Source organism: Oxyura jamaicensis, chromosome 15 (genome assembly GCF_011077185.1).
Source record: "Oxyura jamaicensis isolate SHBP4307 breed ruddy duck chromosome 15, BPBGC_Ojam_1.0, whole genome shotgun sequence".
Classification (NCBI taxonomy): domain Eukaryota; kingdom Metazoa; phylum Chordata; class Aves; order Anseriformes; family Anatidae; genus Oxyura; species Oxyura jamaicensis.
This window is the reverse complement of record NC_048907.1, coordinates 5,044,215-5,071,406: the sequence shown is the minus strand read 5'-3', so window position 1 is coordinate 5,071,406 and position 27,192 is coordinate 5,044,215. Positions and strand designations below refer to the sequence as shown.

Below are 27,192 nucleotides of genomic sequence, written 5' to 3'. Positions count from 1 at the left end.
GAGAAGGAAGGGGATTCCAGGGGCGTTACCGGTGTTTTCAAACACGCTGAAGGTTTTTGCATGGGAGAAAGGCAACCAATCCTCTCCCAGGGCTGCAGGGGGCAGAGGCAGCCCCGTCGGTGTGCAGCAGCACGTCCCTGGGCTGGAAAGAACCCTGCGTGGGCAGCCGTGTGCGCCCTAGGGCACTCCTGGTGCTGCCCGCATGCCACGAGGGTGTTTCTCCGTGTCCCTTCCAGTCCCACATCGCTGCTGCGAGCGGCGCAGCCGCCTCTCACTGGTACCTGTGCACCGTGCTTTCTGGCACAGGATTCTCCGTTTCCTTGTGTTTACCTTTGCCTACCTCTCCCGTGTCTGTGTCCTGGCTGTGTTCAGGTGGCAGATTTTTTTTTTGTATGATTTTGGAATGTTTGTGCAGGTCTGGTGAAGGGAAAACACGGTGTTTCAACGCAGACAAAAGCCACCAGCGTCGTTTTAAGCCATGCTGCCTCCCGTAGGGTTTGAAGCAAAGGCTTGGAATTTGGCAGGGCGCCCGTCTTTGTGTGGCTTTTGTCCCTCTGAAAATGCAAATCTGCCCAGCTCGAGAGGAGGTCTGTGAAAAGGGGCTTGTGTGGGCTTATCCCTTAGAAAGCCTGAAGCCGGACCAGCTGAAATTCCCCCGCCTCTGGCTGCTGTCCTGTTCCTCCGGGTGCAGGGCGGCTGGTGGCACCGCCGCCATCCTCAGGCGACCCCGATGTGCCGGACCGCGGCTGCCGGCGCGCACCGAGGTGATGCGGGGACCCGAGGTGGGTATGGAGCCTGCAGGGCCCCTGCTGGCATGCGGATCGCCCTCGATGGGAGCTGCGTGGTGCCGATCTTCGGTGCTACATCCCCAGCCCATCCCGAGCGCTGCGTGAGGAAGAGGGGCTGTGGCAAACGCCGTCCGGAGCCGTGTAAGCGCAGACCGCTGTGACGCGGGGGGAGTTTGGCCGCTTCAATTCTGGTGCCTGTGGCTCGAGTGGCTGTGCTTGTTTCTGTGCGTGTAGTACCTCTGGAAGGGCTTTGTCGCCGTTTGGTAGGAACCTTACGGTGGCTGATGCACCTCAAGCAGTGTGCAGGCTGGTGATGCCATACCCGCGGCCACAACCGCACCGGCTGCTGGCGTGTGCGGCCCTTCCACCGCGCTGCCTCTGCCCCGTGCCAGGCAGGAGCTGCTGGGCATGCAGCCTTTCTGATGGGCTAACAAATGAGCTGGAGTCGAGTTGGTTTTGTGCAACTCATCCTATTGGAGCTCCGGATTGTTTTTTAAATTTGTCTGATATTTCTAGTGGTTGTTTTTGTAAATAGATGTGGTACAGCCGTAGTGATGTGGAAGGGTTAAGGACTACGGACACTTCCAAGATAGGTGAATAATGATGGCAAAAGGAGACGCTGAAGTACGTATGCCCTGGGTGTCTGGTTGTTTTGGGTGTTAGTGGTCACATTCAGGTAGAGAATTCCTTCGAGGTTTTGAATTTCATCCAACTCGGACGAAGCGGTCAGGCTAAAAGCAAAGCTACCTTCATCAGCCCGGCTTTGCTGCCTGGTTTTCTTCCGCGCTCCTGGGAAGGCAGAGCTTGTGAGGGAAGCCGAACGTAGAGCCGTGGCCGTGGGAAGTGCCAGCAGGAGGTGAGTGTTCCCCTCCTGCCTCCACCCCGGTCCACCTGGGCTTACCCGTGCCTCCTGCCACCTTTTGCTGCGTGCAGAACCAGGCACCTAATTCAGATTGCTTGGGTGTTTCTCGTGGAAAGCAAGCGAGCAGGAATTCCACCTTGATGTGCGGCGTTTCCCAGGTGCCTTTTGCTGAGCCAGGGACCAAGGCTTTTATTCGGTAGCTCTTGGTTTCGAGCGCAGTGAATTAAATGCAGGGATAAATCCGCAATCTGTTTTTAAGCAGGGAACTTCAGACTAATTCTTCAAGCATTTAGGTGGGTAGCTCTGTGCCTGTGACTTAACTATTTGCAGGAGGAGGCTCATGGCAGCCGCCAGAAGAGATGTAGAGCTGATTATAAAGATTCAGTAACCTCAAGCCGATGGAAAGTATCTTATCGCTGCTTTCCACGATCCTCCCTTGCAGTTTCTGCAACAGGATTATAACTAACTTGTGCTTAAGTCACCGCTACAACGAGGGGGTTGCTTACAGGAGCAAAGCAGGAAGAGTACCGTGGTGTAACGAGCTGGGATGCGCGGCTCCCCGTGGGAAGGAAAAGGTTTTGGTGGGGTCGGGCACGTGTGGGCTGTCAGGGAACGTCCTGGTGTAACGGGGGCTGTAGGAAGCCTGCTGCCGATAGGCATGCACACGAGCTACTGCGATGACTTCAGGCACGTGTGTCTGGGTACGGAGCTGTCCAGGAGGCTCTCTATGGATGCATGGATGTACGTGCGGGTTGGCCGTGCTCTTCGTGTCAAACCATGGATCCCGGCTCCATCTGGTTCTTGGATCTGATAGCAGAAGCAGGAGTGCTCGTTAGGAGCTAAATCCCATCAAGGCCTTCCCCTCCAGTTAACAGTTGCTGTCCCTACGTTGCTTGTGGCTCTTCCCTTGAAAAGCTGCTGGTTCTCATCCAATGCAGAAGGATGTCTGCGTCGGGAAAGCACACGAAGCTACGCATTGGAGCGGATGTGTGTTGCCAGCATCATTTTTCCCTCGAGTGTGCAGCGTGTGGCGAGAGCTTCGTTTTCCAGATTTTGCCCTCTTTTCACCCAGATTGCCTTGAAAGTCTGGGCAAGCTCTCGGTGCCGTGCCCAAGTCCCCGCGCCGTGCCGCTTTGAACGCTCGCGGTGCCGCGCTGGCTGCAGATGCTCGTGCCGCTGATTTGTGCCGCATTTTGCCTCCGGACCTGCTCGATCCCCTGGGACCAGTAAAATATTAAAGGCTGGGAAAATCCAATCCTCCTGCAGCAGAGGGGCAAGAAAACGCCCGTCGGGGGGGGGGGGGGTGCAAACCATGGAGGTTTTATAAGGGGCTCTCGGGGTGATCCGAAACGGAGCTGCGTGAGTAAAATATATAATGAAGGTTCTTAGACAAATGAAGAAATTCTGATGTATATTTTAAGCGAGCGTCCTAAAAATAACCTCCAGTAGCATTTAAAGGGACAAGCTTCCAAATATCATCCTCTGCACCAAACAGCATCCCTTCGTTTTTTGGACTGCGTCTCCTGTAGCCTGCTGTGCATCGTTCCGGAGACGGCCATGGTGAATCCCGCCCTCGCTGCTACCCGGGGCTGAGGGTTCCCCCCTTTTGGGGAGGAGGAATGCCTCTTCCTGGCAGAGATGGAGTTAAGGGCTGCTGTGTGTACTGAAGCCAGCAGTGGTGCATGCCGGTACCACGGGGTCTGGTGGCTGCTGCGAGCCGGTGCCGTAGTGCTCTGCTGTCAGCGTGGGGCGAGAAGTGGCGATGTGAGACGTGGGGCTGCGTGCGGCCGGGTCGCTGCCTGCTGAATAAGGACGATCACCGAATCAGGACAGTTTCTTCTCTCTTTATTTATTTATTTTCTCCTTCATCCTAAAGCTAACGGCCATGCAGCGTGCAGCCTCCGCGAGTGCAGCCCCGCTCTGGGCATGAAGGGCCGGGGCTGCTGGGAGTCAGGATCCGTCCGTTCCTTCTGCAACTCCGCCTGCCTCAACAAGTTCCCCAAGGGTCAGTGGCCATCCCGGCATGGTAGGGAGGGATGGGGGGGGCCACTGCGGTGCTGCAGAGCCCCTGGGAGCCGTGGGGACAGCGGTCTGCAGAGCTGCAGCCCTTGGGGGCTGTGCGTCCCAGAGCGAGACCTCCCCTTGCTTCTGGAAGGGGCTCTCGGGGAGGGCGTGCTGCGCCCCGGTCTGTTTTTGGGCTGGCGTTTGGAAGTGCACAGCACTGTCTTAAAAAATAATGAGGTGTTTAAAAAGAAAGTAAATCACAGCTTTGTTGACTAAGTTCTGGTGCTAAGAGGGTTAAATTATAAGACATTTTGTTCACGTTGTGTACTTTAAATATCAAAAATTGGATTTGTTTGTGGTGTCAAATTAATTCCTGCCATAGACGGCCTGGCCAGCCCTATTACTTGGTTTCATCACATATTGGTTACAGATAATGTTTGTTTTGCTCTAGGAGAAACTCCTTTGAGGTTAAGACAAAAGGAGACCACTTGTGTGCAGCCAGTGCTTCGGCATCTCGCGGCTCGCCAGCCAGCGGTGTCCTGCAGGACGTCTTTGTGTGAGCACCACCTGCTGCTGGGCAGCCGGGAGCAGCCCTCTGTGGCCGGGACCCGTACTCGCCGCCCTGCCTGCTCCCGGGCTCGTTTCAGCTGCGGTGCGAGGGCGGTGGGTTCTCTGGAGCTCCGCCAGGATCAGCTTTGGGTTTGTGCTGCTGGGGGAAGCTGGGCTGTTACCAGCGATGGGGTGACCCTTGGTACGGGCACGGTGCTCGTCCTTCCAGCACGGAGAGCTGCTCTGATGCTCCGTGCCAGCGCCTCGCTGCTGGCTGTGCTTTTCTCGCCTTGCTGCAGTGCCCAGGAGCTCCGCTCGCGGCTGGCGGTGCCGGGTGATGGACACCTGGCCTTCCCAGGTGGTCAAATCCAATTGATGGTGGCTTGGGGTAATTCAATCGGTTTGACGAAGGAAAAGGCACAAATCATGCAAAAAATCAGTAAGGAATCAAGTCACTGCTGCCTCCTGTGGGGGATTCACCTGCCTGTAGGTGAGATCGTGCAATATCCGAGTTAGAAGCGGGCGCCTGATCTAGTGAACTTGGGCTTCCTTTGGGGTTAGCAGAGAACCAGGGCAATGTTTGCTTCCTTCTGAGGCAGGTGCTGGGGTTGTGGGCAGCTTGCCCCATGCGTGCCGGTGTCTCGCTGACTGCAAGGAAGCCCCAGGACTTGCTGAGCCTTGGAATTTCTGTTTCTGGCTATCAAAAGAGAAGTGACATCTCATCTTGTCTTTGGTAGCTACAGGTGGTTAAACTCACCACTTCCTTATTGCAAACGCTGGCCCCGTTTTATTTTTATTAACGCATGGTGGGGAGGTGTCTGCAGAGCGCTGCACAGCATCGGCCTCCCCTTGGTGTGGTCCCTACTCGTGGAGGTGTCTCTGTCCTGCTCCCAAGCCTCATTTCACAGTAAGTTATTTTACCTAAATGTAATTTCCTTAAAAAAAAAAAAAAGTCATGGAAGGGAGAGATGCAAATAGGCCAAATCAAAATTCCAGCATTTGAGGATTTACAGCAGTCTTCAGGCAGATGACAAAAAAGGTGTGTTTTTTTTTAATCAAATCCAGATTGCCCCCTCCTTTCCTTTGGTTTTCCTCTCCCGCTGGTGGCGTGAGGACTGGCAGATCTCAGCTGTGTGCTCCTGGTTTGTGTAAGTTGGCTCCAGTGGGGAGCAAAGTGGCGTAAGCCCAAATTAGGCTCGTGTACACCCCGGAGGCGCTTGCAGCAGCCTGCGGGCGCTCACGGTCTTCTCCTGGGCACGTGGATCACGGGACAGCGCGTGCGAGATGTGAACCGGGATGTATTAAATGTGCAAACTGCCCATGTGGTGCCTGGTAGCCTCGGGTTGCAGGGGAATGCTGCACAGGCAGGTGGTGAAGGAGAACCGGGAGGAAAATGCGGATATTTGAGTGTTTTTAGCAACAAAAGCTGAAGCCCAAAGGCTGGAAAACACTGGCTGTTAAAATCAATTTACTGTAAAATGTAATGTGCAGGCTGCGCAGTGAAGGAGTCCCTGGTAAGCTCGTTCCACTTGGAAAATGCAATACATTTCCCCAAAGGGAAGGTATTTCCCAAGGATCCCTTGCTTTTCACTTAAAAATCATTGTATTGCAATAGCTGTTTTCTACAAAAAAAAGAAACACAAAGGCTTTAACTCCGTTTGTCTCCTTGAAAAGGAACCCTCTGAGGTACGTTTAAAATGCTGATGACTTCTGATGAGACCAGCCCGAGCTTCCGGGGGCAGGAGGTGCCTTCAGAGCAGAGCCTCAGGCTGTGGGTGGCTTCTGCTGGGTGTCCCTTGTGTCTGCAAGGTTAAACCGAGGCAGAACTTGCAGAGAGACAGAAAGGAGGGAATGGAAGTGAGGAGATGTTGGGTGCTCTTCTCTATTTGTATCTTGATCCTGTTCCTTTAGAGCCAGTGGGATGGTGGCTTGGCTTTGGAGACATCGGCCGGGTCGAGGGGGGAGCGCCGAGGTGCTGAGCACCTTGTCCTGCGCCGCGTGAAAGGTCACGCTGCCGCCCTGTGCAGCGGGGCAGCCCCCGGACGGGCCAGCAGGGCCGGTCGGTGGGTAGCTGTCAGGTGTTCGCTTGTCTGCAGTTCTTCTCTTTGAGGATCCCACAGCTCTTCACGGCACAATCCAGCTTCCAAGGAAAGCTGCAGCAGAACGTCCCTGCGTTTGGAGCATTTGGTGACCCTGCTCTGAAATGTCAGCAGGCGCAACCTGTCGTTAGCACTTGGTGAGGACGCGGACGGTCGCCTTCTGATGGAGGTCAGGTCCTGGGCTGCTGCTGCCCGCGTGCTGCTGGCCGGGCTCCCCAGCGCTGTGGGCTCGCGGCACACACACGGGTCACCCGCTTCTAACCAGGACATAAGCTAACTGCACGAAGAAGGACACTTCTATAGCTGCACAGCGGAGTTTATTTTATGGCTGAGCTAGAAGCTACTTCAACAGCTGTTTAGAACTGGTGTGCAGATCCCTCTCGCTATGTAAGGAAGGATGCGTTGATGGCCACGTGCAGGTGGCCAGCAGGATGAAGTGCTGTACTCGCTTGGTGATGGACAGCGCTGTAGCCTGCTTCCAAAAGCAGAAGTGTTGATTCAGCCTTCTTCCAGATTTATTTAGAAATCTCCTAAGGAGGCTGTTGTGTGTGAGTTACGACACCTCTTTCCTTGGCATAGCCAGCCAAGAGCAGATGAAGCCAAAAATAGGCAGCAATATCTGATACCTGATGTGTGAAATTCACAGCCAAGTCTCCATACCACTTCTCCTATGTGACAGAGTCTCTCTGGGTAGCACGTTTGCTGGAAAGGCATCTCACCGAGGTGTCAAGGCACAAGGAGATGACAAATCCACTGTTGCTTCCCTCCGAATGATTCCACCAGCCGCAGCGCTCCCTCCATCGACCTGTGCAGGTGGATGCAGGTGCATGCACGAGGCAAGGCACGGAGGCACCGCTCTGACTCCGAGGAGCCTCTGCAGCCCTCATGGGCTTGCTAGGACCAGTGTGTAGGGCGGTGAGCATCCCTGCTGCCCGATGACGTCCTTCTTTGCCAACAAGGGGCACTGCATTGCCTACCAAGCCGGCTGGGCCACCTCTTCCACCACAGGGAGGGTGGCGAGGGAAGGATGACGCTGCCCTCCGCCCGCAGCTGAGATGCACGAGCGCGCTGGCAGCTCCGGGGCTTTGTGGCCAGCAGAATCGTGTGTGCCGGGCAGGAGGACCGTTCATTTTGCTTGGGGACGCTGCCCTCTCCGCCCCTTTCCCATTCATTTATAACCGCCGTGGAGATCTCTTCCTGCACACGTGCGCGGAGACTTTGTGCGCGTAGTGTGGAGGAACCCGAGGGCGCGCAGGTGCCGGCGGAGATGCGTGCGCTCCTGGAGCCAGAGCCGCACAGCGCCAGGCAGGAGATGTTCTCACCAGAGCTAATCAGCAGCAGCCCCTAACAATGTGGGCTTATTAGCTGTGTCTTCAACACAAAGAGTAATTAGGGAGGAAGTGGCCATCTTGACAGCCTGGCGCTGTAATTAGAGACTGGAAACGGTTTTTATAGAACTGGAAGGAGCGGAGATGAACTCTGAGCTCCATCCACATGGATCTGCAAATAGAGGCCCTGTGTACAGCACAAATTGATTTATTTTTTGCTTCTTTACCGACGAGGCTGCACTGAAGGCCAGCACAGCACTTCTGCGGGAGAAGATGCCGCATCATTTAACTGCCTGGCTCTGTGGGCGTGCGGTTCCCAGCCAAACCTGGATCGGGGCAGATGATGGAGGAACAATTCCAGGGGCAAATTGCTGGTTTAGAGGATGCATTTCCACTAAGTCCTTGACAGTAACTGCTGTGCGGAGAGGAGCATGTGGCCAAACATGAGTGAGCCACTGCCCGTCCTGCTTTGTAGTCCCGTGGAGATGAAATTGTTGCTGCTGTGCCCGTAGTTCATCGGATTAAAACTGGCTTCACGCTCTCTCATCCAGCAGAAAACTAACCCGGCCACCAGGGGGAAGGATGCAGAGTGGGGTTTGGTGGGTAATGCGGGCTCATCGCAGGGGCGGACGGACCCTGAGGATGGGCAGAGCAGCTCCACGGGTGCCTGGAGCTGCCTGGGTGTCCGGGGTGGGGGTGGTGGTCAGCATCCAACCCCAAGGGAACAGCTTGCTTTGCTCCTTCCAGCTCACGGTTAATGCCCTCGCCGCTTGCCCAAGCAGCAAGGGGCCGCAGGGCCGGATTCTGCCGTGGCTGCTCACGCCCTCGTGGAGGCAGCGAGCGTGGCTGAGCCGGGAGCGCTTCGGATGCACCTCTTCTGAACAAAACCCCAAAGCACTGCAGCAGAGGGCTGGGAAGGTCTCTCCATCACAAAGAGAGCATTTAATGGCAGAATTCTTCCTGTCTGTGCCAAGCTGGCAGGTGACGCGCTACATCAGGTTTTAGCGGGTTCCTGGCTGCTTAGGACACGTTCCTGTGCTGGCTGGATTCCTCACCTTCCAAAAACAAAGCCTCACGCTGGAACAGAAGGGAGAAACCTGGCTCCAGGAGGTGCTGGAGGCGGGACTGTTCCCCAGGTAGGGCTGTGATGTCTGGCGCAGCCTCCTGGAGCCCCTTGTGCTGGCTTTGCAGCAGGTCATCAAGGGCACCAGCAAGAAAGACTCTGCCTTCTTTAGTGGGTTCTTATCTTCTGATAAGACCGGGGGGGGGGGGGCGGGTTGGAAAGCTTTGGAAAACATTTTCTGTCTCTTGGAGCAGCACCGGGGCAATGGCACCTGCAGTCGTGAAAGATGGAGAGGAAGCCAAGAACGGATTTCTTTTGTTGCACCTCGCAAGCTTCTGGAGCGTGACCTTGCTGCTGCGGGAAGGCTCTGTCGGGAGGTGGGGCGGCAGGGAGCCCACGTTGGCAGTCCATCGCTCGGGGGTGGCGGAAGGGCTCCAACGATGCTGAGCGCTCTCACTTGGTTTGAGCGCCCGTCTGAGCCCTGCCCGTGATGGGCCGATCTGTCACCGAGCGGGACTGATGAAATTATCCTTCCATTTGTAGGAAGCGAGTTGTTAGGGCTGTTTGCCCATTAATGATTTTACTTTTGCTCCCCCCTTGAGGGATTTAGTGCTTTGTTACGTGCCTGCTCCGGCGTGTTTGGGAAGACTTGCTGCCCAGAAAGCGGAGAGAAGAAGGGAGGAGGAAGGGAAGGCAGCAGAGCTGCTCGGGGCTGCACAGCTCCGTCGGTGCAAGCGCCCGTGTGCCTGCCCTCTGTGCCGTAGCATCCTCAGATGTGGTGTTTTAATCTCTCAATGATATTTAGCAGAAACATATATTTAGTGGGGTCCCCATGTGGCACCCAGGGTGCGTGTCCTTGTCCCAGCACGGGTTTGCCGCGTTCCTCGCTCGGTGAAAGGTCTCTTGGGTGAAATTCTGTATTTTTCTGGGGTGTCACCCTTGCTGTCCGTTGCATGTTCTTTATAAAGGGACTAACAAAAGCTTTGTCTTTCCTTCCAGTTCAAAGCCTTAAAAAGTCTGTCCTGGCAGCCCAGTGCTCGCAGGGAGGCTGGTGGAGGTGTGTGCTGCGGGGCAAAGTGCCTGCTTGTGAGTACCGCAGGAACAGGGCTTGAAACCAAAAGCAGAAGCAGTGGGAAGAGGGCTTAGGTCGGACTCCTCGGGACTGCTCGTGAGCTGCTTTCGCCCTCTCTGTGCATGGGGCTCTCCGTTACGCCGGGGCGGTGGAACGAAGGGGCTGAGAGATTTCCAGGTCGCTCACATCCCTCTGTTTCCACTCACCCTTCCTGACCCGTGTGGAACTGGATGAAGGTGGGTAACTGACACCTGCTCTGATCCTCTTACGCACGGGTAAGCTGAGCGTAGGTGGCTCAGGCAGACGTAAACACGCATAAGGGCACGCCTTAACGGGCCGGTGTCCGTGTCGCGCTGCCTGGCAGCTCACCCTGGGCAGCTCTGTAATGGTTCCTCCAAAATCTTTGCTTGTGCAACTGCCTGAGCTGAGCTTACAAGTCCGTCGGGACGCACCTGTGCGGGAGGTGCGTTATCTACTGCATTTGGCAGGAAAAAAGCTCGTCCTTTCCTGAGCCGCTCCGGGCAGCGTTGCGGCAGCAGAGGTTTCAGGACGGGCTGTGTCATTTGGTGCGAGTGGTTTGAAGCCCCCGGGGCTGACCAATTTTCCTGTCCTATTCCTGGTCCTGCTGCGGCCACGGTTCCGCAGGGACGGTGCTGTCACAGCCCCGTGACCACCTCCTTGCTTCCGTTTGCATCGCTGCTCCCCTCCCGGGAGCACGGTCCCCTGTCACTTCGTTCATGTTACTGAGGGCTGGCGGGGAAGGAGAGAGCTGACGGGAGCGTCGGAGCGTCCTCTGTCCATCTCCGACCGGCTTTGGGAAGAAGAGAGAGCCTGGGGCAGGCTGTGTTTTCCCTGCTGCCAGGAGACGGCCAGAAAAAGACTTTTTAAAGAAATTTAATAAACATCCAGCTGTGCCGCCAGCAGTGTTCCCTGTTTCTTCCGCTCCTGGGTGCGAGCTGGGGAGGTCGCTCCTCACGGCAGCCTCGCTCCTTGCTCTGCTGAAATCGTAGCCAGGCCTGTGGCTGGAAAACATCCGAGCATCATTAAAAATGTACGTTCAGTGACACGCTTGGAGGCTACCCAAGACCTTAGGTGGTTTTAAATAGCTGCGTGCGAGGCGCTGGGGAAGAGGAGGCCGGGGCACCCCACGCCGCGGTGGGGCAAGGCCTTGCGACCCGTGGATATGTGGAGGGAGGTTTCCAGTGGGTTTTCGTCTCCAAAAAAAACTCACAAACAAGCCGACCCCAATGGTGATTTTGCTGATCTGGGAACATGCGGGTTTCAGCAGAGCTGTCATTGCCAGCCGGCTCTTTCCGCCAAGCTGGGCGTGGGGCTGTGCATGGCGGGGCTGGCAGAGGCTGGAGCCGGTCTCTTCTCAGTTATGCCCAGCGACAGGACGAGAGGCAACGGGCACAACCTGAAGCACAGGAGGTTCCAGCTCAGTATGAGGGGACACCGGGAGGGTGACAGAGCACTGGGACAGGCTGCCCAGAGAGGTGGAGCAGTCTCCTTCTCTGGAGATACTCACAGCCCGCCTGGATGCCGTCCTGTGCACGGTGCTCTTGGTGGTCCTGCTCGGCAGGGGGGTTGGACTCGGTGATCTTCAGAGGTCCCTTCCCACCTCAGCCATTCTGTGATGCTGCGAATGCAGCGAGGCAGAGCGTTGTGCCCTGAGCTGGCCCCGCTGCTCAGGTCAGTACGCGGTGTGTTGATGCTGTTCCCAGTTGTATAACGAAACTTTTCTATTTTTGTCAGGCCTTTTTTTTTCTTTCCTGGTGATGTGATGTGCAGTGTGAGCAGTTCTCCGGTAATGAACAGTTATTTCCCTGTAATCACACCTTCACAACTGTTCCTTATTTTTCATTTTTATTCAGAACTGGCTGCTGGGGACAGGAAGGGGCATTTGGCTGTGCCCAACGCAGCCAACTCGTCACCGTCGGAACAATAACATCAGCTGCGGATTCGTTTTCATCTCCGGTCGTGCTCCCTGCCAGCTCTGCCCTCGGGGACGTGCGGCTCTGGTTCAGCAGGTCTGAGCTCAGCTGGGTGGTTCTGGTCGCTGCTGGCGCGATCCTCTGGCGAAGGAGAGCGGGCCCTCACCCTGCCTCCTCCTAAAGCAAGCGTGCCGCCATCTGCACGCTTGCTTGAGGAGGAGGAGGAAGAAGGAGGATGGGGGAAGGTGTTTTTAGTTTTTGTTTCTCGCTGCTCTAGCGTGTTAGTAATAGGTAATGAATTACAGGCATCTCCCTGTGCTGAGTGTTCTGCCCGTGACGATATTGTTGAGTGCTCCTTGTCCTTACCTCAACCCTTGAGCCTTCTTCTGCACATTTTCTCCCCTTTTCCCTCTGAGGAGGGGGGACAGACAGTGCTTGCAGTGCAGCTCAGCTGCCCCGCTGAGCAAAGCCCCCACATGCAGTAACCGAGGCTCTTGGCTTCTCCATTCCGTTGTGGGCACGGAGAACAGATCATCCCCTTCTGCTTTGCAGAAATCGCCGTTGGTAGACCGTTAGCACGTCTCCAGTCACTGTTCTCCCTTTTTTGCTGAACGCCATCCTTTATTTCGGTCTCTCCCTGCAGGTTGTTTCCAGCCCCGCCATCGTTTGCATCGATAGCTTTTTATGGCCACATCTGTTTTAGGAGTGCAGAATCCCAAACGGGGCACAGGCTGGTGGGGACTGATCAGAAAGCGCGTCGCGTGTCTCCTAGTGCTGTTCTGTCCATGGAACCCTGAATTTATTCACTTTTTTTGGCTCACTTTTAAATCCTTTATTGCAGTTCCCTCTGGATTTATAGCCAGCTGCGATTGCTGGCTCCTTTTTCGTGCAGTATCTGCTGGGCTGGTGCTCTCTAGCTGGAGTAGCGTGGCATCCTGCATGTATCGCCTCCTGTATTTCAGTCGCCGTTTCTACACTGTCTCCACGCTCTTTTGAGTTTAAATCCTGTCTTGCTGTGTGTTTCCAGCCCATCTTTGTTGCCTGACTTGTGTCGGAGTTGTTTAGGTGATGAGGTAATCAGACAATCCCATACGTGCCGGAAAAAGAATGACGGCAATCCAGAGAGAGCACGCCGTTTGCTGCCAAGAGTTATTGACTGGTAACATCATCATTTTCTAATTGCAGCAATAAAACTTTTGATGGCTGGACTGCAGTCATCGTCATAAAAATACTTCGTGCTTTCCCAGTGCAGAAGTCCTTTCCGTGCTGCAGTGCCCGCTCTCCGTGCAGGCTGGTACTTGAACACTGCACGGGAAAGGAAGCAGATAACATCAGGCGGGTCAAAATTCATCACACGTGCACTGCTAGAACCTAGGTGGCTTTGTGCTGTAAAGGGAGAAGCAGTATTTGTTTCCCAGTGGGATTTTGAAAAAACAAAACCTATTTCAGGTTACTCTTGGACGTGTGGTGGTGCCAGCGCTGCAGCGAGGCATCGACCCGAAGGTGGCTCTGGTTTTATAAAGCAGATTTTGGTCCAGGCTGGTGGCTCAAAGGCGTCGCTCAGCACCCGTGCGACGAGCAGCTCTGTTCACCTCCTTTGGAAATGGGTCCTCACAGCCCGGTCGCAGGGAGACAGCGAGGGGCTAGTGCCAGAACGGGTCAGGACCTATTGATCATTTTAGTTGGCCTCCTTGTTTGCTTTGACTTTCTGATGTCCTGGAAGAAATTCCTCTGCAACCTCCTGTCAGCAGCATCCCTCCTTCCAAGGAGGCGTCTTGCTGGGTTCAGCCTCGCTACCTTGGTTTTGGGGTCTTGGCTCCCTCCGGTTTTCTCACCAGGGCTCGTGTGCCCAGTGAGCTGGAATTTATCCTGGATGAGTCCTGCGCTTTGGACACAACAACCCCATGCGGCACGGCAGGTTTTGGGGCAGAGCGTCTGGAAAGCTGTGCAGAGGAAAAGGATCTGGGGGTGTTGGTCGATGCTCGCCTGAACAGGAGCCAGCAGTGTGCCCAGGTGGCCAAGAAGGCCAACGGCATCCTGCCTTGTGCCAGGAACAGTGCAGCCAGCAGGGCCAGGAGGTGATCGTCCACCTGTACTCAGCTCTGGTGAGGCCACACCTGGAGTACTGCGTTCAGTTTTGGGCCCCTCACTGCAAGGAGGACATGGAGGCCCTGAGATGTGCTCAGAGAATGGCTACGAGGCTGGTGAAGGGCCTGGAACATGAGTCCTGTGAGGAGCGGCTGAGGGGACTGGGGTTTAGTCTGGTGGAGGCTCAGGGGAGACCTCATTGCTCTCTGCAACTGCCTGAAAGGAAGCTGTGGGAGCTGGGGGTCGGCCTCCTCTCGCAGGTTACTAGCGATAGGACAAGCGGGAACGGCCTCAAGTTGCACCAGGGGAGGTTCAGGTTGGAAATTGGAAGGCATTTCTTCTCAGAAAGTGGTCAGGCATTGGAAAGGGCTGCCTAGGGAAGGGATGGAGTCACCATCCCTGGGGGGTGTGTAAGGAAAGGCTGGATGTGGTGCTTAGGGACAGGGTTTAGTGGGTGGTGGTGCTAGGGGGGGATGGTTGGACCAGATGAACTTGGAGGGCTTTCCCAACCTTAATGATGCTATGACCCTGTGATTGACAACATCACAGTTACAGAAATCAAGAAAGAGGATATTTTTTAAAATCAGAACTGAAGAATTTGCTTTCCTTCTTCATTTCAAGATAGCCTGGTGGCAGATTGCTCTCTTGGCCAAGCTGTCATCCCAAGAAAGGCTTCAAAAATTTTTAAGCCCATTTTTTTAAAATCGTTTTGGTATCTAGCCTATTTTACAGACTCTTTTTCAATACGTTTTTAACCAGATATGAATTCGTAAATATATATCTTCTCTTTGTACGTTAGATTCTCCTTTTTATTACAACTGTGTACTGTGTCTGATGCTTAACCAGAAGGGATGGAGTTTCGCCCCAGAGTTGTGGAGCACCTGAGGCCGGAGGGCACCTCTGGAGCTCTCTGGTCCAGCCTTGGGCCAGCTTACACTAGCTCTCTCAAGTCCTTAGGCTTGGATTTCTTCAAAACTTGAGCATTTCGATTCTGTCCACAATCCTTACGGATTTCAGACGGGTCTGGTGGGACGTTTTGTAAGGTCTTCGAGCTCTGGGTCTGTTCTGCAGAGCCCCGTGGTGGGCTCTGGGGCTGCCCTCGGCTCGCTCCCACCACCTGCTCCCACCGAGTGACTTGAGGAGACGTCGCAGCTTGTCACAACTGGCCGATATCTGTTATTTTTAGGCATCCATTTGCTTGAACAGCTTTCCATTTGCATTAGCAATAGGAGAAATATCCCTGCCAGGTTGGTGATAATTGCTAAGTGATCGCCCAAATTTGGAACGCTTTATGACTGATTATTTGCTCTGCTATTTTGATGATTAATTTCCAGCGTAATTCTTCCCGACCAAAAAAAAAAGCACCGCCTGTGCCTGCTTTTGTGGGTGCTGTAAAAATCCATCCCTCTCTTGGCAGCCAGGCCAGACTATTAAATATAGATACCAGTTTGCATTTAATATTCATAGCTATTAAAAGTGAGGAAAGCAGATGAGTTTTCTAGAGCCAACGTGGAAATTGCTCCAGCTGAGGAGTGGCCGGGATCAGCGTGTCCCAGCGCTGCCATAATCCCAGGAGGGGAAGGCTCCCAGTTCTGCACCGGGAGGGAGAGAAGTTACAGGAGGACCAGAGGGGCAGATGGAGCCCCCTGATGCAGCGGGGGTGATTTCCACGGTGCTTTTTTGCCTGTCATTGCCCCAGCCAGGGTTGGCTTTGGTGCTTGCCTGTCCTCACGGACCTTCTCTGTACTGCCTGGGGAGGAGAAGAGGCTCCTACCAAATCGGCGCGGGAATTCGTGGAGAGGCTCCTACCAAAACACCTTGGGATTTCTCCTGGGTTTACCTACAACGCTCCTTGACAGGTATGGGAAAAGTCAGGAGCAACTGCACAAGGGGAAGAGCTGCAGGACAGAAGTCCGGGTCTGGAAAATTGCTCGCTTCGCGTTGAGCTTTGCAGCATCGTGTTTCTTGGTGTCCTCCCATCGTGTTTCTTGGTGTCCTCCCCAAACCCAGGAGACGTGGACAGAAAGAAAGTAAAAACAAACACAAAATCCCACCAACCTCAAAATAAAAGCTTGCTTTAACAAAGCCAAGCCCAACCTCTGCAGCCCCAGAGAACAGAACGGCTCCCGAGCAGCTCCTGCAGCCTGGGCTGCGCAGGAGGAAGGTGAGGGATGGGGGGACGGGGGCCGTGGTTCTTGGGGTTGCCCCCAGGCAGAGGGGATCGGGTGCCGTGGCCGGTGGTGATTTGGCAGCCAACATCTCCCTGAGTGCTTGCTGCCGAGGCCAGGAGAAGGCTCTGGTGGTCAGAGCCCCGAAATGAGGTGGGAGAACCGCGCTAGCATTGAGCGCGTCCTCCCCCGCTGGCTGCAGTGACCCCAGGCGGCAATAAACACGGGCATGTGTTAGATCCCAGCCTACTAAGCTGAAGCTCTGCTCTTCCCCTAGGAAGCCTTGTTGTTTGCGATGACAATCGTGTGCTGCTGGCTGGCGGCCTGGGAGCATCCAGCGCGGGTTGGTTGGATCCAGATCCTAAAGACACCAAAGTGGAAGCGTTGAGTAGGCTTCTGCAGCCCTCTGACCTGTGGGCCCGGCCCTATTCCAGCTGCGCTTCAGATGATGAAGGGGTCTCAGGGCTTCCCAAGAGACCTCTGGTGACAGCTGCAGAGAGAGAAAAGAGAAAGCCTGGACAGAGGCAGCGCAGGGGCTGTGCTGACTTTCCCCGGGGAAGCTGCGGTGGCGGATGCTCTCTGCTGATGCTTTGGGTGCCCCAGGCAGGCGAATTCACCTCCCGGAGTCTGCGGTGGGTGGTTGGAAGGACATCGCACGCTGCAGCACTTCCATAGTGATGGGGGAAACAGCCCCTAACGCCCGTGTCCGTCCTGCCTAGGAGAGCACTGAGCAGGGGGGCTGTGCCCTCCTGGTTTTCGCTTTGAGAAGCCCGTTAGCCCTGCAGAGTTCACTAAAACCACTGCCACCATTCCACCCTTTCCTCCAGGCTCACTCTAATCTGTTGCAAAGTTTGGAGCCTCTGCCCAGCTCCCCGTCAGCAGTGGGGGGGTGTTGGCACCAGCCGGCTGTGCCGTATCCCCTCTCCAACCCAGGAGCAGTGGATTTGCTGTTTTAGCATCCTTCACCTGTCGGCGCGGTCGCTTGTGCTGTCGGGTGGTGGGAAGGGGGCTGCGTGCCTGGGGACACTGCCTCAGTGCCTCGGGTGCTCCCAGGATGGGGAAGGTTTCTGCTCACAGGGTGAGCAAGGGTCAGGATGTCAGAGCAGCTTCCGTGCTGGACCCCGAGAGGAAGGTGGGCGATGGTACTGGAGCTCGCTGGGGACTAACCACGTGCCCTAGGTGTGGCTTCGGGTTGGAGACATCACCACTGGACTGTGAACGTGGTCTGGGAATTTTAGAATTAAAGCTGACCAGGGCCTCCTCCTGGTCCATCCCTGTCTCCCAAAAGGAGAAGAGGACCAGGAGGTCCGTTCTCTCCTGGTCCATACATCTGTGGGAGCACTGAAATACCTTGGCTGTGAGCAGCAGCACCTTGGGTGGCTGTCGTGGCCGGCGTGGCGGGGTCCCTGGCCACTCCCCTGCCACCTCCGGTGTCCCCGAAGGCTGCAGCACAGAGAAACGCCTCCCCTTCCAGGTGGCGTGCAGCTTTCCACCAGCACTGGGGAAACAGCAAGCGATATTGAGCCGAGGGAAGCTCAGGAGGCAGAAAATGGGGGCATAGACAGAAAATGGGGGCATAGACAGAAAATGGGAGCCTTACCGGGCTCCTCGTGAGCTGGTGCTGCAGGCACCGAGGGCTGGTGTTGCTCTCCAGGGCTGCTGGGCTGAGAAACAGCCCGAGGAGGCTTACGGCCGCCGGCTGCTGATCCATTTTACACAGATTAAATAGCATCACAGCTCCAAAAATAATCCTCCAAGCTTGCGGCGAGGCTGGCTGTTCCTATAGCAACTGGTTCATGCCAGTGCCCTACAAATACAAATGAAAACAGATTTCCTTTAAGTTTGTTCGCAAGTCAAAACAAAGCGCGAAAGAGGGAACGAAAGGGTCGCGGGGGCCCGGGCGCGCGGAGGAAGCACGCGCATCAAAACCAGAGCTTCCCGGGGGAGCTGGGCTGCAAACCTGGGGACTTGGCCACGCAGGGGTGAAGGCGCAGGGCAGCATCTCTCAGGCGCTGCCGTCGACCCACCTGCGGTCCGAGCTCTGCCGGCTCCCTCCCGTGCTCCCAGGCACCAGGGGCTGTCGGTTCCTGCAGTTCCTGAGGGCGTTTGTGAGCCTGAGTCGCTGAAATTGGGAAGTCCCCAGCGGGGTGAGTTTGCTGGGCGGGTGGCACGCGCATCCCTGCCTGCTGCTGCGCGTTTGGGGCAGTTTTTATCCTCAAACAGGGACACCTGAATGGTCTCTGTCTCCATGGGTGTTTCCTGATCCCTGGGGTGTTTCGCCACATACTTAGCAAACCAAAACCTGTTTTTTTTTTTTTTTTTTTCCTGGCTGAGTTGTTACAAAGGCCTGAATGAGGGTGAGCTCCCCGAGCGCCCTGGCACTTGGCCATACTCAAAGCCAAGCCCTCCAGGCCAGGGCTTGCGGCCGCTTCACCTTTCCGGATGAGCGAGTCCTTTATCCGCGCGGTCGCAGCAACTTGGGCGTGATAAATCACCTCCAGCGCTCACCGGAGGCGGTGGTGGCCTCACGGTGCAGTGGTTTCGCTGGGGCTGTCCTCCCCCAGGTGGGAAATGATGGCTGAGAAGGGGCCGATGCCAGCGTGGTGTCCAGCCCTGTCCCCAAAACCTTCCCGCTGGCGTCCTGATGGCACCAAGAAACCAGCTGGGAAGCGGCCAGCTTCGCCTGACCCGACTGCTTTTGGGTACTGGCTGGAGTCAGGGCGGCAGCGGGGCTCCCTCCGCTCAGCCCCGGGGGTGCTCTCACCACCGAGCCTCCAGGCTGGGGTCTCGCAGGGCTTGGAAGGGTCCCAGCGGTCACGGCCGTGGGCTGGAGCCGCGTGCTCGGAGTCGGCTCCGCTCCGGTGAGCGCCAGAGGCGGTTTGGAGGCTTTGCACACATTGTTGGCCTTCAGCTTGCTCTGATTTAATTGTAACCGTGCCTTCGTGTTCCCTTCTTCCCGTGCGCTGATTTCAGTTAATCACAGCAAATTATGTTGCCGGTGAGTGATGTTTTTATTTTACCATGACTTACGGGGCAGGCAGAAAGACGCTTCCTGCCGCTTGGCGCTCCTACAGCACGGCGTTTGCAGTTCTTGTGAATAGGTGAGGTTGTCTTTGGGAAGTGTCTGCAAGCAGAAAAATCCTAGATCTGGTTCTTCCCCTGGAGCCATGCAGCAATAACGGTGTTTTTGGCAGCTGCCCGGTGTCTGCGATGGAAAGACTTGGAAAATGGAAAAGCAGAGCTCAGGGAGGGGCTGGTTGCTTTTCCTCACTGATGGCCTCTGTTTTGCTGCTGGCTCTGCTGAAGTTGGCACGCTCAAGATGCCTGCAGCACAAGCCTCGTGCGCCCTCCTGGGTCGTGTCCCGCAGACCCTGTGCGTTCCCTCTCCTCTCCCCGTGCCCATCCCACCCCCTCCACCGTCCCCAACACCGGCCCTGGAGCCGTGGGGGTGCTCAGACCCCCCGGGTGGTCGTGGCTCATCGCTTTGGCCGGAGCGAGCTCAGTGCCCAGCGCCGCGCCGGCCTGCTCGGGGAGCTCTGCGTTGGCTCCAGGCTCTGGCACCGCGGGGCTCTGTCCCTCCAACCTCCTCCTTGGTGCCCCCCAGCTGCCTCGCTCCTGGCTTCGGCCGAATCAGATGGCGGCGTTGGAGATGCTGCCCTGGTGCTGTCCTTCGCCAGATGTTTGCATTTCGCTTTGATCCCAGTTTCCAGTGGGGCTCTGATTCTGTTCTCCCACCCTTGAGCTCCTGTTCCATCCTTCTGAAGCAGCCTCTAAGCGACACGCGCTGCTCCGTTTGGGTTGGTTTTCTGTTTTTTAATCATTCTGGAGTTGCAGCTGTAACCATTCCTGTTGCACCTGACAGGTGCTGATCACGGCTTTCTGCCCGCTGAAGGGGGGAAGGTTTGGGTTGGAGGCTGTTTTTAGGACCAGTCCCTTGGGTGAAATGCGGCTCCGTCCACTTGGAGACGCATACAAGGAGAGGGGCCGCCTTCCCCGGTACCACCAGCACACCGTTCCCGTGTCACCCCCGCCCCTCAGCCTTAGCAGCCCTGAGCCGAGGCCCGGTGGCAGCGGCAGGAGCCCTCCTGACACTTGGGATGCTGTCCCAGCTTGCTGTCGGTGCCAGGCTCCGCGTCCCAGCGCAGAGGGATGCCAGCGGGGCGGCTGAGCAGGGGGTCGGGGCCGGGCTGGTGCCCTTCCCTCTGCCCTGGCGCATCCCTGCCTGCGTGGAGGAGGCTGGAGGAGGCAGGAGGTCCCCCTGCCCGCTGGTACAGTCCGGGGGTAACCATGGAAACTGTTTTTTTTTTTTTTTCCCATCCCTCCCTTTGCAGATGACTCGGGCGACGAGGAGCCCGCCTCGCAGTCAGACAAGAGCGAGCTGCACGGCACGCTGAAAACCCTCTCGAGCAAGCTGGAGGACCTGAGCACTTGCAATGACCTGATCGCGAAGCACGGGGCGGCCCTGCAGCGCTCGCTCAGCGAGCTGGAGAACCTGAAGCTGCCGGCCGAGAGCGGCGAGAAGATCAAGGCGGTGAACGAACGAGCCACGCTCTTCCGCATCACCTCCAATGCTATGATCAACGTGAGTGCTGCCGCGTTCGCGAGCAGGCAGGGCGAGGCGTTTTCTCCTCCTCCTCTTCTCCCTTTGCCCTTCCCCTCCTGCACGGGCGCCGAACCCCTGGGGGTGGCTGAGACCTGCGGGTCCTGCGCCGGCTGCCCCCAGTTTGGGTGCAGAGCGTGGTAAAGCAGAGGTTTGGGGTGCCGGGGGCTCGTTGGCCACCGCTGGCAGCGGCTTTCAGGCTGGCACGGCGATCCAGAGCCTGCTGCAGGTTCGGGGCCACGTCCCCCCATCACTTGCGCCGTCGCTGCTGTCGGTGGAGCTGTGCTCCTCGCTTTGCACGACCCCGGGGTTTAAGCCCGGGGGTGTTTGTGGGCCACGTGGTGCCCCGAGCCGCCTCCTGGAGCTGGTCGCTGCTCCCGGCCCTGCGCTGTGCCGCCGGGCTTCCCAGCTGCTTTCGGACGGCTTCTGCTGGGACGTGGGGCTCGTGGGGCTGCCTCTGGTGGAGTGAAGCAGCCCCTCCCGGGAGCGCTGGCTTCCCTGGGGAGGGGAGGAGAGAGCAAAATGAAATAAAACATTGAAAAAGGAAATGCAAGCCTGACAGGCTCGGAATAATTTATGAAGGCAGAGCTCAGGGAATCGCCGAGGGAGCTGCGCTGTCCCAGCCCTGAGCGAAAAGGAGGCCGTGTGGCATTCTGTGTGCGCTCAGAGGAATCATCAGCCCGGTGGCCTCACGCCGGGCGCTCGCTGGGGAGAGGCTTCCCCGAGGCGGCGTTTCAGAGCTGCTCCCCAGCTTGGGGGTCCCCGTGCAGTGCTGCTGCCGCTGCCCTGAGTTCCTCAGAGTTTCAGGGTGCCCCTGCCAGGAGGCGAGGGGTTGCCGGAGCAGCTGGGGAGGGGGCTTTGGCAGCAGCCCCTTGGGAAGGGGCAGGCGGGGCGATACCTGCTGCCTCCAGGCCGAGGAGGAGGAGGCGGCCGGGGTTACGGCGGGACAAAGGCTTGAGCGAGGGCTTGGCTGCCTGGAACGTGGGGAACAGTGCCAAAAAAAAAGGATGGGAGGAACTCGGCGCGGTTTGGTGAGTCCAAAGCATGGAGTAAGAGGGGCTGTGGCGCTGGTGGGTGTCCGGGGTGCGTTTCAGCGGTGTCCTTTTCCACTGTCTGCTGGCAGTAGCGGGGAGGATGCTCTCTGTGTGCCCACGTGGGTCCTGGCAGGCCCCTCGGGACCACGCGAGCTGCTTTTGGTGTACCAATGGCTCCGCGGGGTCTGTCTCCGATCTGGGACCCGCGTGAGGAGTGGGTGAGGGATGGGGCCGGCCGGGCGCGCGTCCCGGTCCCGTTTCTACCCGGCGGTCCCGTTTCCACCTGGCCGCGTACGATGGGATTATGTAAATGTCCCCGCGCCGCGGGGGGCAGCAGCAGGCGAGTAGAAATAAGTAAAGACATACGTACATCCAGCAGCGTCGCTGGTAAAGGTCACCTCCGTGCTGCCACCACGCCGTGCGTGCCGCTGGGCGCCTGGGTGCCCTCTGCAGCCCCCCCCGCCTTCTCCTTGGGAGGTCGTCCCCCCCCCTCCTCGCCCCGCTGCTCCTGCGCGAGGGATAGCGGGAGGAGGTTCGGGCAGGGGGGAGCAGGAGGTGCCGGACCTTTGTGGTCCCGGCGAGGTTTGGAAAGACAGCGGGGCAGCCCCAAAATCTGCGCGCAGACCTCCGCCAGCTGCCCGCTCGCTCCCCTCCGTCCTCCTTTTGGAGCCTTGCGTAATAACGCACCGGGCGAGACACGTGGGAGAGCTCGGCCCGGCCGATGCCGCCGGAGCTTGAGGAGCGACAAAGCGGAGACGCAGAAAAGCAATCTGCCGTGGGGGAGGAGTGGGAGGTAGGTAAAAATAAGAGGAGACAAATTAAGGGGGTAATTAGAGGAGCAGAGATAAAGAGCCCTGCGCTGAGCAGTGTGGACGATGCCGCCCGGCGCGGAAAGCTCCCGGCTCCGGATCCAGCAGCAGGCGAGGGCCCCGTGCACGCCGTGAGGAAGCGACTTGGGGCGTCAGGAGGAGCTCGAAATGCTGCGGGTGCTGCTGGAAAGAGGCTTTTAAAGGCAGCGGGTTTTGCTACGACACAGCTCAGAGGCAGCTGAGCCACGTGCAAGAGTGCAACGCCCGCTCTCTTCCTTTCCCTTTGTGCTTTTTTAGGGCTGATGCGAGCACAGGGAGCAGCAGGGCTGCGTGTCGCTGCGGGGCTGGTGCCGTACCTCGAGGCCTGAGAGCAGCCGGGCAGCAGGAGGAGGAGGAGGAGGGCAGGGGGAGGAAGGCTCGGGCGTGCGGGCACAGCCCGTGCGAGGAGGGCGAGGGTGCGGTGCTGGCGGCGAGATGCTGAGGTGTCGCGTTTGGGGATGAGATTTGTGTGGGGCAGGCGGTCACGGGGACCCAAAGGACTCCGCCGCTGTCCCTACAAGAGACTCCAGGCTGACCCCCAGCGTGGGTTTCCCTTTCCAACGGCAGCACGGAGCGCTGCCACCCTCTCCGTGGGGCCGCAAAGGATGCGCCTCCCCAGAGCTGCTGGCGGGCCGCTCCTCTGGGCTCCAGTGCCAGCCCTGCCCAAATTCCCGGCTGTTGCAGTGCCGTGAGCCTCCCGCGGCCCCGCGGGGATGGTGGTGTGATTAATCTCTACTCCTAAAACTGTCTCAGCGTTAAAGCAGACGGATGCGGGGCACGTGCTCCGAGCGGCGCTGGGCTCACCGCGGCAGCCTCCAGCCTTGTGCATCGTTTTGGTGGCTTTGGCGATAGCTTTAACCCCTGCCTGTGCCCGTGCTGGGTTGCAAAGCTGCCTGAAGCCAATAGGGAACGGGGTCCCCGGCATCTCCCCACTGGGGGGGGCTCAGGCACCGGGGTGACCGCCTGCATTTCAAAGCCGCCGCGGTCGTGGATGGATGATGCTGCTGCAAACCCGGACGGGTCCCTGCACGGAGCCGGGTGCGGCTGGGGAAAGGGCTGCTCACCCTGCAGGGTGCTGCTACCCCCAGGCACGGCCCTGCCAGCACATCTGTGCTCGCTCCCTTCCCTTCCCTGCCTCCTGGGCTGCCCTGGGTGGCTCTGAGGATGAGGGCAGACTGTTGGGACCCTGCTGTCCCTCAGGATCCCCTAACTCGTGGCAGGCACGGCCGGAGGATGGATCCCACCTCCTCTCTGCCCTCCCAGAGCAGCCCGCTGGGCACCCGTGGGGCTGGAGGAGCCCTTCCCGCTGCAGCGAGCACATGCCATCTTTGCTCCTGGGGCTTCCTTACGGGCATGGATCGCCCTCGGCAGCCCCCAGCGGGTGCCCTCCTGCCTAAAACCCGAGCTTCTCCCACCTGGGGCTGTTGCGGTGGTGCAGGTGCAGGAGGAGCCCGGTTGATTATCTGTGCTGCGCCGCTCCGTGTGCTCTAATCGGCGCATCAAAAACCACGTCAGTGACCCAGAAAGCCCGCGGCTTTGCGATGAAATCTCTAACCCAGCCCTAATCCCGGGCTGCGGCGAGGGGTCTGTGTTGCTGTGGATGCTGATGAACAAGTAACTGGGGGGGCTGCTCGTGCGGCGACCCTACAGCTGGGCTTGGCTCTGTGACCCGGTTGGTTCCCCGGGCTCGCTGAGTCCTCCCGCCCTCTTATTTCACCCTCAGACCTTGCACGTGGCCGCGGGACCTCTGGGGCTTTCAGGCTCCTGGAGCTAGTACTGCAGGTGGCTCCACAGCTTCGTCCTCACCGTGGGGCTTCGCACCTCTCCTCCACCTCCTCCTCCTCACTGTGTCCATCTGACCTCTGAGGGGCTTCGGACTCTGTCCCAGGGCTCTCCTTGGACACTCGTATGAGAAGATGGGGGCCATGCCTCTCACCAGCCCCCCCGCACGCCTCTTGCAGCTCTGCCCTCCTGTTTTTTTCCAGCTGTGCGATAACTTCTCCACTGCAGCTTCAGAGAAGGAGAGCTTCGAGCGTTTCTGCCCAGGCAGCTGTTGGGTGGCCGGGGCTGATTTCTGCGGTCTGAGCACCTCAGGGACCGGACTTACCCCGTCAGAAATGCCCCCCGTTAATCGGCAGCACCTCCCAGCCGTGCAGCAGAGCACCCCGTGGAGCGCCCTGCAGAGCCGGGCATGGGCGCACATGCGTGGCGTGGGGCCGAAACCAAGGGACGGAATGAAGTGGCTTCCTCCAGGGCCTGCGGCTGGAGCTGCCCGTGGGCAATGGCAGCTGCTTGCTGCCGCCGTGGCCGCTCTCTGGGTGGTGGGGACCAGCATCCTTCCAGTCTGGAGTTCTCTGCGTCGGAGAAAAGAAGCAGCCAGCAACAGGCAGGAGCCTGTTAGATCCGTCTGTGCGCACCCTTGGCAGGACAGAGCTATCGAAGCGTGCTGAGGCTGGGGTCAGGTCCCTGCGTGTGCTGAGGTGCACAGGTGCCCCCTTCCCTCCCCCACAGCATTTCACCGAAGGCAGGGGCTGAAGCAGCAGCGTGACAACTCACCAGCCTGGCTCTGTGTTTAACCATGAAGGCGTCTGGGGCTGCTCGGAGGGCAGGGCAAGCCCAGGGGATGAGGTCTGGGATGAGACCTGGCCTTCCTGGGCCCCTTGGCTGAGTCTGGGCACAGCTGGGGAGCAGGTTCCTGCTCTGGGGGCCGGGTCCCCACTCCTGTTTTGGTGGTGCGGGTATCAAGAGAGGAAGGAAGCGACCGCAGCAGCCGTGGCGTGCAGCTGCAGGGATCTGGCTGCCGGGAGGTGAGAGCCTCTGGAAGGAAAGCCGAGGACGTGAGCGCTCCCGAAGGAGAGCAGCAAAGCCCTGCAAGGGAGCCGTTGGTGGCAGCCTGGCTCCGCGGGGACTTGGCTCCCCGTGCACATTCCTGCCCGACACCACGTGCCCCTGGCACGGCCGGCGGGGCTGCGGTGTGCTGCCTGGCTCGGATCGGGGCTGAGTACGGGCGGTGCCTCAGGCACGCCAAAGCATTAAGCAAATGCCTGAATTGTTTTTCTGCCAGAGAGCAGCGCTTTGGAAAGCAGACCGGGGCTTCTGTCCTGCCGAGGACGCGGTGGTGATGGGCTCAGCAGCCTGCGTGCCCGAGGGATCGCAGGAGCCTCTGTTAACGCAGCTGCACCGAGGGATTTGCCACCGTCTCCACGCTAATCCTCTCTGCTGTCAGGGCAGGATTACACGGCCGGGGCCGCAGACAGGATCTAGCCGTCGAGCCAGGGCCAGCCCCAGCTGCTTGGACCTGGGCTGAGGTTGGTTTGAGGGGCTTCAGAGGGGGCTTAGCGGGGAGGGTACTGGGTGAACGCTGCCGGGGCTCTGCAGGGGGGGACTTGTGCTCAGGCTCGAGCCTGTAGCTTTGGCGTGAGTAATCCCAGCACTTCCCTTTCAAAGCAGCGTGGCTGCTGGTCTGTTAACCTGAACAGCAGCTCTTCCGCTTCGCGGGGACAAATTAGCAGTCCGTGCACCTTCCGGTCAAGAGCCTCGGTTGACTTGAACTTCATCCAACCAGCCCTCGCTGGGGCTGCCTTAACGGCACCCGGCCTGCCTGGCGGAAGGGAGCGCCCCTGCCTTCACAGCATTGAGGTGCACGGCCAAAAGCATCGCAGTGAGTCGGTAAAAACCCCCAGGGAGACAGCCGGGAGACCAGGCCTGCCCCCCGGGCAGATGTAGGTGTTTCCATCTTAGGGTTCTCCGTCTGGCTGTGCGGGGAGTCGCAGTCCCTGGAGAGAAACAGGCGCAGCTGAGACGCAAGGTTTGGGACCTGCCGTGGGATGTGGGTGCTGGCAGGGAGCTGCCGGGGGTCCTCCTGCAGGACCAGCAGCAGTTTGGGGAGCACGGCGGGTGAGCGCTGGGTTCTGGCGGCGACGCTGGCGCAGTGCTGTGCGTGCTGCAGGGCACCGCGGCGTGGGCTGGACCAGCTCTGGCTGCTCTCGTGTTTCCCTGCTCCACTTTGGGGCATTAATGAGTTTTCCCATGCCCGTGCATCCTTAACTGTGGTGGTGCTGTGAGCTGGTGGGGCTCAGCCCAGCACCTTCCAGGCTCTCCTGTGACTGCCAGTCCTTCCCAGGGGAGAGGCAGCTCTCGGCGTGCCTGTGCCTGCCTCGGGCAGCCGGCATGCTGCTGGGCGGGTGGCTGAGGGTCACTCCAAGGGCTCCGGGGGGATTTGCTGTCGTTTCAGCCATCTGTGTCCCCTGGATGTTCCCCTGTGCTGCTGCTCCTGCTGCTGGGCACCACCGACTGCACTTGACACTTTGTCCACCGTGTCTTGTTGCCATCCAGCTGCCTGTGCGAGCTGATTTGGGATTCAGGCCGGCTCTGTCCTTGCTTTTTTTCCCTTTTGCTTTGTGCTCGGTGTTTGGGAGGGGCGGGGAGGGAGACAAATGACCCCTCTGCCTGTGCTAACGCTGTGCACATCTCACTGCTCGCAATGCAAAGTGCTGAATTTTATGCTGTGCCCCGCGACTGGGGCGCTGACGTGATGTTAATGTGTTCTGAGCTAAAAAGAGGATGAGAAATGGCCCTTCCCCTGGGATATTTTCTGGTAGGCAGCAACGCAGATGTGTCCCTGGGTTTTGATGAGCCCAGGAAGGAAGGGAGCACTTATCTACGCAGCACCAGACGCGTGCAAAGCAGCAAGATGCACTTTCCTGCGATGAATGAAGCAGCAGCCCTTGCTGTACAATGCACCTTTGAAAAAGA

The 27,192-nt window shown here is 58.1% G+C and overlaps 1 protein-coding gene across 4 annotated transcripts in view; it reads left to right on the top strand.

Moving 5' to 3' along the window:
- OSBP2 (oxysterol binding protein 2) overlaps positions 1–27,192 on the top strand; it is an 80,829-nt gene that overhangs the window by 34,543 nt on the left and 19,094 nt on the right. For 3 of the 4 annotated variants that reach the window (XM_035340618.1, XM_035340620.1, XM_035340619.1), the window contains one exon: positions 20,287–20,537. In XM_035340618.1, the coding sequence (XP_035196509.1) occupies positions 20,287–20,537 (251 nt within the window). Of the gene's footprint in view, positions 1–3,333; positions 3,656–20,286; positions 20,538–27,192 lie in introns of those variants that run through there. The other variant, XM_035340621.1, reaches the window with a different exon arrangement.